This window comes from Crocodylus porosus, unplaced genomic scaffold (genome assembly GCF_001723895.1).
Source record: "Crocodylus porosus isolate Cpor-Errol unplaced genomic scaffold, CroPor_comp1, whole genome shotgun sequence".
Taxonomy (NCBI): Eukaryota; Metazoa; Chordata; order Crocodylia; family Crocodylidae; genus Crocodylus; species Crocodylus porosus.
This window is the reverse complement of record NW_017728950.1, coordinates 45,542,125-45,550,662: the sequence shown is the minus strand read 5'-3', so window position 1 is coordinate 45,550,662 and position 8,538 is coordinate 45,542,125. Positions and strand designations below refer to the sequence as shown.

Below are 8,538 nucleotides of genomic sequence, written 5' to 3'. Positions count from 1 at the left end.
ATGCTCTTAATTCACTTTAATAGTAAAATACATTTTCTTTTACAGAGCGAAGATATACAACAACAAATTATCAGAGAAACTTTCCATTTAGTATCCAAACGTGATGAAAATGTTTGTAATTTCTTAGAAGGAGGCTTGTAAGTATACATTTTAGAGTAAAAGTCTAATACTGTTTCAGTAGTAAGGACAGAGCTCTGGCAACCTTTTCTGACGACAAGCAGGAGTGACTCACCCCAGGTTGGAGGTGGGAGGTGCTAGGATGAGTGGTAGGGGGAGAGTGCTTGCAGCTAAAGCCCCACATTGCTGAATACCTCTGAAGCCCCACGTCTGCAGGCTGGATCAAATGGTTCCATAGGCTGACCCCTGGCTAAAGCATATCATTATAACCTCCAAGAGTATGATCTTGTATAGTAGGAATTTAAGTGTTTGTTTGGATATTTCTGGTGGACTCCTGTTGATAGACTCTTGACAACATCTTTCCCTTTTTAAAGTGCTACAATTGAGATATATCTTTCACAGAGTATCTTTTCTAAGGTCTGCTTTAGAGAGAGAACTGCCGGAGGGATCATGATGGTATCAGTTTTACTGGATAGAAAGAGAAAAAAATAGATCCAGGTAGCACCTAACTACCTTCATCTAACACAGATAACACTTTTAGGGCAATCTGAGACACCTTTTCATCCCCTCTGTGCCCCTGCAAGATCTAGCATTTCTACTAGGTTCCTGCATTGGGCTAAATGAGTGGTTCTCAACATTTTTAGATGCAAGACATCCCCTGGAAAATGTCCACTCTTTAGTTTTCATTTGTTTTTTCATTATGAAAAAAGACTAGAGCAATTCAGTTGCAAAGATCTCAGAAAGACGTCAGTGGGTCAGAATGTCTTTGGAGCCATGGATTCCTATTTGAAACCTCATACAAAAAACTAGAACTCGTGGTTCCAAAATAATACATTTTATTAGACCAACTGGAAAATGGCAAGAAAATTGTCCTTTTTTGCAAGCTTTCGGGATTAAAGTCCCTTCGTCAGGCTCTGGGAAAAGTATAGATGGTATAAGATGGTAAAAGGTCCCCATAGGTAGGAAATAAACTTCATTTTTGCACAGGGGGAGCTGAAGATGAAAGTCTGTCCCTCTGGGTCCATGAGAGTATCTTTGTGAGCTGTGTTGAGTAGCTCTTGGATGTGTTGATCAGGTAGAATTCCTTCCCTGGAGGTGTCAGATGGCAGGCAGGGAGATAAAAAAACCAAACAAACCTCTGGGTTTATCTTGTATAAACATCTACTTGTGATTCACACTTACCAGTGCTAATATTGTGTGACATTCCCTGGCACTTACGAACCCTGGTTGAGAACTGCAGTCCTAAAGTTTGTATGCTGAGTTGGGTTGGTGGAGAGTCTCTCGCAGTAGGTTTCCCCAGGGTTTTTACCAGAGTCCAACTTTAGTGTCATATTGGGCAAGTTTAAAAGAGCAAAAACAGTTGCTTTTTAAAATGAGTGGACTGACTTGGTTGTGAGCAGGACTTTGCTTCTAGTTTAGTGAGAGTAAGTTGCATTTAACAGTATTTGCTGTTTGGAGTTAACGCTTGACCCCCTCCCCCCCATCTCACCTTTTGTGTCCTGCCTAGGTGCAAAGCTTTTAGATATGCCCTTGGGCTGGTGCTTAAATAAAGCTTTTGTTTTATTTGTCATAAACAGTGGTTCTGAACCTTTTTGGACTTGAGGTATTCCTCCATGACTTTTGTGAATTGAATGGCACCCAGTTTCAAAAACATATTTATATGTTACAGTGCTTACCTCCTTACACAGGGGCTTAGCAGTAAGGGTTGGGAGATCATCCAGGCAGGGACAAGCTTGAGCCTGGCTTATTTGCTTGGTTTATCTGCTTATGTCCTTTCAACTTGTTTATCTCCTCAAACCTCTTGGCACCCTTCAGAGGATCTGGCGGCACCTGAGGGTACTGTTACACTTGCTCTAAAACTATAACATGTTTTCCACCTGGTATCCCAGTCATCCCAGTATACAAAAGATATTTTATGAGTGTCGACATACTCACTGATTGAGTATTCTCATTTCAAAGGTGACCTTTACAAGATTTTATTTTACTCTAGACTTAGCCAAATGTTAAATTTAGCTTTTCCGTCATAACTCCACCCTGTGTATTTTGAGTTCTTCCTGAACTGGATAACAGACTTCCAAAAATAAGACTTCTTTAATTAGTTAATTAGGCATTAAAACACTTCTGTGGAAAGAGGTCACAGTTTTTTAATAACTAATGTGATTTTGATCTTGGTCTAGACTAACATATGGCACTTAACATACATTAATAGCTCTGATTTATCTATGGTGAGACTCAAGATTTGATCAAAAGCAGTTTACGATAGGTGCAAAGTTATGGTTTGAAGTTGTGGTAGTTGATACAATATCAACCATGACTGTCCCATTTTTATGCACACAAACACGCACTCAAGGCAGTGGGTCTAATGTTTTGACTAAAAGTGTTATTCCTCTTAACTATTCTGCTTTCACTCTCTTGACTCTTGGAAATGCCATTACAGTTGTTATCCATGCACCATACAGTAGTCTTCTGAGATAAAAAGGAGATACATTAATAAGGTATAAAACAATTGAGACAAAAATCTTTTAGGTGTTCTTTATACATCATAGATGAGGAGGGGAAAAAGGTGGGAACAGGAAATCACAAGCCAAACTTTTTTCCTTTCTGCAGGTTCCCTTTCCATAAAAATCTTGGGGGCAGAGACTGTCTTCTTATATGTATGTGGAACATCTTGCATGTTCGGCCATTGTTGTAATATAAATAACCAAAAGCCTTAGTAAAGAGTGTTTTATTAACCTCACCAGCTCTGCAGCATCTTGGCTAATGGGTGAAATTAAGGACACAGTATGAGCCTTCACTTAAAAAGCATTTCTTTGCTTTTAAGACTTTACCTGCAAGTAATGTAATGCAAAAAGTTCTGCATGCAATTTTTGGGAGCAGGTCCATGATACTTTTCTGTTCATTAATATAAAATAAAAAAATTAAAGAAAGTTTTGTTTTGGTTGGTTTGGTTTTAAATAGAATTGTAGCCACCCCTCAAACCAGCAGTTTTTCTTTAGGTCCAGAATAGGCAGAATGATAATGTTTTTCAGTGTGGGGATTGATCAGCTTAATCCCTATAAAGCTATGTACCACAAAGTAATTTTCATTTTATATTTAAGCCACGTTTCTATAAAGGTTAGATTTTTACAGAGTAATGGAGGAAAGCTCCACACCTTGTGAAAAAGCTATTTCCTGGGAACAAGTTATAGAGGATGGGCAAAGACTATCACTGGTTCTTTTTAATATAGCTCATTTCCTTGAATTCATTAATTTATTGGTAAATGAGCAATATAAGGAATTATGTTTTGTCTGCAGTGCACTTTAGCTTCATATGACATCCAATATAATGTAATACAGCTATGTAATGTGTTCCAGTTTCTCAGAGTGTGAATTTGGTTTAAGTAAGTATCAATGTAATCCAAATGTTCCAACCTCAAATTTATGCCAGTGTCCTTAAAGTTTTAAATTGATTTCATTGGCTTCTGTGAAGGATTGTGAAAGGCGCTTAGGCAGTCTGCTTAGGACTCCATAATCTTTGCAGAGTGCCTGCTAGTCTGTCATGTAGTTACACTTTTTGGGGAACATTGGCCTTTTTGAACTATTTGTAATGACTCTCATGTGTTATGCGCATGCTTCACTGTGATTAGTATTCTTATAGATTGTAATTACTGATTATGCAATAATTACAATTTAAAGTGTCTTCATTTATATTGTGTATGGGGGGTGTTCAGCAGTAACACTGGATTTTGATTACATCATGAAACATGTTGGAAGTGCTTCTGCATTTAAGAGGTTGCCAATAATAATCTATTAATTTAAACTACATACTAAACTATTTTCACTTGCTGGTTTTGCTTAGCTTGTCTTGATGTATTGACCATACTTTGCTGTCTTCATTTAGATTAATCGGTGGATCTGACAACAAACTAATTTACCGACACTATGCCACATTGTACTTTGTCTTCTGCGTGGATTCTTCAGAAAGTGAACTTGGTATTTTAGACCTAATTCAAGTAAGTTTGGATCATAATCAAAATTCTGTATTTTTAAAAGGAACTTGGTGTATCAACACTTGGGTTGTTTTAAACTTGAAAATGAAGGTAACTTCCGTTATGGCTGAAAGTACTATACATGTTTCTTTTAAACTTTGTATGGTTTTCTGCCATTGTTAGAAAGAGGTCTTTCCCGAGTTAAATGTTTAGATAAGAAAATAGTTTGTTGGAGGACTACTGAACCTAAGTTATCTATTAGTTATATTTTGGTGCAGCTCTGTAGAAAATTGGAATCTGGTTGCATTCATTCAGTTCCTCTTGCTGTACTTCAAATGATCAGCAAAGTAAGTCTGGATTCATTAAGCACCAAAGATGATTCTCTTGCACATGTGTACATAATTGTAAAATTAGCCTACAAAACTGGTGCCGTGGCTCATAGAAGGATGAGTGCTTTGGATAACACTTTCAAAAGCATCCAAGTAACTTAAGAGCTTAAGATAAGATCTGCACTAAAAAAAGTGGCTGGTATAGGAAATCCATCTTGTGTTTTCGTGCTGAAGTGATTCTGTTGTAAAACTTATCATGATTCAGCGCATGAAATAGTCTGTATCAGCAAAAAACTCAAGTACATCTGCATTAGTGCTTTTTATGTTTAAACTTATTGCAAAACACAACAAACCCTAATGACATGATTATACTGGCAATATTTTCATGTGTAGACCTAGCCTAAATACCATTTGCAAGAATGACTTGGATACCTAAGATCATTGTGGAAATGGAACTTTGGCTTCGATGTTACTTATGCTTTTTGAAAATTATACTCAATAATTCCAACAAACAGGTTTGTAATAAAACTTAATTGTATTTTACTTGACTGAGACTTGCTTGCTTTTGAGTACTAAAATTAAAAAACGAACACTGAGCAAATACTGAATGTTAAAATGATAATATTGTGATGCTTCCAAAACATGCCTCTGAAGAAGCAACAGTTGCTTCGTTTTAGCCAGCAGTATGAGGAACAAAGACTTGTTAGTTCCCTCTAGATCTCTGATTGAACTGAATGGCTTCCTATAGTCATGTTAATTTCCCTGCTGCTTGTTAGTGTTCAGTACTGTTTTTGACGGTTAAAAATATTAGTTGCTTTTTCAAGTGGAGGGGAAAAGTTTTGTTTTTTTTCTTACGCTGGTATTCTGGAGCACACTGTATCCTGCAATTAATCATTTTTTCATAACTGTTTGCTGTGCAGAGAAACCTTGTTTTGTACCATATCTTCTTACTCGAGGTGTTAAAATATTTACAAAGTGAGAAGAGCAGTTCTTTAATATTTAATGTAACTTTTTAGATATTTATAAATGCACCACCTCTACAAAGCATTTATCTTCATGTTCAGTTGGAGACTGTAGAGTCAAAAAATGATACTTGACTTATCCAGTCTGATGTGCATTGTGTAGGGACATCCATTCTTGTAATGCCAATTGATAGCTGATTCAGTTGTATACTGTGTAACGGTTGAGTAATCACTTGGGTATCTGCCTACCCAATTACACTGTCTAACTTTCAATTTCTTACCTTCAGGCACATTACTTAATGCCCACTGTCTTGTGCATATCTCTTAAGTACGTATGCAAACATCTTCAAAATGCCAAAGTTAGGCAGTTGTCCTTAATTCATTATTTAGGTTACTGATAGCAAAGGTTCTTTTGTAGGCATGGTTTACTCTTTATCTCCCAATCCCTATTTCACAACTTCTCTGGAGCTATAATTCTTGGCTATGTGGCTCTATAGATTGATACAAAACAGTAGGGTTGTGTGAAATGGCTGTGTCTCGATTTGGTTTCGGAGGACAGTGATTCATTTCCGTGTTTCAGATCACTGTCCTGTTTCATTTCAGCTGAACTCCTCTAAACCTGTTTTGAATGGGCTGAAAGGAAGCTTCACCCAGCCCTATCCAGCCAGGTGGGGCTTGGGGCCCCAGCAGGGAGGAGGATGGGGCTGGGGGAGGGGCTGGGCCGCTGCCCTCCATGCAGTTGAGGAGACGCCAGTGTGGATCTCTGATCCCTGCTGGGTCATGGGGCAGGGAAGAAGCGCAGAGCGGTGAGCAACTTTGCTGGTCCCTACCGCACAACTCGGGTCCACGGGGAACAGAGATCTGCTCTGGGGGTTTCCTCGCCACTGCTGCCTGCCCTGCGCTGCCCTGGGTGATGTGGGGTGGGCAATGGCAGTGAGGAGCCCCTCAGTGGATCTCTGCTCCCTGCAGAGCCAGGTCACACGGCAGGGACCAGCACTACCCTGCCACACTACCTACCTCCGCAGGGAGGAGAGATCCACACCGGGGTTCCTCCCCGCTGCTACCCGCCCCATGCAGCCCCGGATCTCTGCCCCGTGTGGAGCCAAGTTGTATGACAGGGACCAGCACTGCCCTGCTGCATGACTTTACTCTGCAGGGAGCAGAGATTCACACTGGGGTCTCCTTACCACCACTGTTCACCCCGTGCAGCTCCGCATTACAGGAGCAGCATGGGGCAGGCAGTGGCCGTGAGGAGACCCCCAGCATGGATCTCTGCTTCCTGCTGAGCTGAGTCGTGTGGCAGGCCAGCAGTGTACAGCTGCTTCCCTGCAAGCTCGGCTCCAAACTTTTCCAAAACATTTCCAAAATGCTTCAGCTGCCTCGCTTCATTTCGGAGGTGTTTCTGAGCCTTCTGTTTTGATTCAGATTTGATGTTTCAGGTGCTGAAATGGCCCGAAGCACCTCCAAAACAAAACAGCTGCAAAAATGTTGTACATCCATACAAAACAAACGCACTGGAAAGCTATGTCCTTTAGATACAATCACTGGCCACCTAGTTGCATCCCTCTTTGTTTCTGGTAGTGCTGCTGATTTCTTCAAACCACAGGATTTTGTTTATAAAGATTCTCTCTCACTTATGTGTTTTCAGCCTCCTCATTCCAGTCTCTAAATCACTTTCATCTGTGCTACAAGTTCTCAACTTGCTGCCCCTGCTGGGTGGTGGTGGTCTGTAGTTCAGGTCTGTAGGCAAGGTCAGTTTGTGGGCTGATCCAGCACAGGGTCATCACATGGAATTAGTCCATGGGTGCTATCTGGCACACTGGCATGGCTCCACATGCCAGATCTGGTTGCTCAGTGACCCAGCACACCAACCTTACCTCATGCTCCAGATCTGGCTGCACAGTGACACAGCATGCGGATCCAACTTCACGCTCTGGATTCGGCCACAGCCTGACCCTGCATACTGCTTGGCTGCATGCTGGATCCAACCTTGGAGTGACCTGGTGTCTGTGTCATTTGGCCTGCAGGGCTCCCCATGTGGCTCAAAATTTGGTGATTGGGTAGTGGCAGTGTAAATTGTTGCTGCCACTGCTCCCCTGCCACCAAATTTTCAGAGCTGTGGGGAGTCCCATAGATTGGAAGCTGAGCACCATTGATCTACACTGTGTGCATGGTGTTCACCTGATTTATATATTGTGAATAATTTGATTGTAGTTGAAAGTACACATGGGTTCTAGGCATTGCTGTACTAGATCATACCGTGGTCTGTTTAACTGTGTCACCAATAGGGGCAGAACTATTTTTTTTTTTTTTTTGTAAATTGTTATACCAGAGGAGTGCCATCCAAGGAGTTAGGTTATTGGATTCCGACTGCTTTGCAGAATCCAAACAAATACTGCCTACACATATGAATTTTTGTAAGGAGGCCTGTTTTTTACTGTGTATCAAGGATTGTGCCATTTTTACTGCAACTGCTTACAGCTTGGTTTACTTTAAATTTCGGAGTCAACACATCTGAGTTTTAGCCAGCTGGGTTATGTTGGGGCTCACAAATCAACTGACTTGTTAAATATATTTATATTTCTATAGTCAAATTCTGGCTTCATCTAAGCATGCTCAGTATTTTTTAAACCAGAAGTAGATTTCTTTTTACCAGTGCCTGTACCAGAATATTAACTTTCACATTCTGGGTTGAATTTTCTAGGTCAGCAGTTAAAGGAAATCTGTTTACTTTCAAATTTTATACATTTAATCTAGAATTAGTGAAACTAAATATGGAAATTTCCTGTATGTTTTAGAGTAACTTTTTTACAGAACTGCAGCATTTTAAAAATACATTTATGAAAGTTTTCTAGGTCCCCTTTAGCAGGTCATAGTATCCCATGGGTGCAGGTCTTTGATTACCATTAGTGGATCTACTGTGCATGTTTGCCACAGATTCCTGTCCTCTTCTCAAAGGCATTTTATATTGCAGCAAGCTAGTGGAACGTCAGCTTAGCTCAATGCCATGTGTGGTTTGGCATTCATTCATAGATTGTGGAGTCAGAAGGGACCACAAAGGATCATCGTGTCTGACCCCCATCAATGCTGACCTCGTGAAGGAACACCTTGAAAAGCTGGATACCTTCAAGTCAGCTGGCCCTGACAACCTGCACCCCAGGT

At 40.4% G+C, this 8,538-nt stretch overlaps 1 protein-coding gene across 1 annotated transcript in view; it reads left to right on the top strand.

Annotated features, from left to right (window-relative positions):
* AP3S1 (adaptor related protein complex 3 sigma 1 subunit) overlaps positions 1-8,538 on the top strand; it is a 41,928-nt gene continuing 33,390 nt past the window's right edge. The window contains exons 1-2 of the mRNA XM_019554735.1: positions 1-137; positions 3,998-4,109. Coding sequence (XP_019410280.1) covers positions 1-137; positions 3,998-4,109 — 249 coding nt within the window. The remainder of the gene's footprint in view (positions 138-3,997; positions 4,110-8,538) is intronic.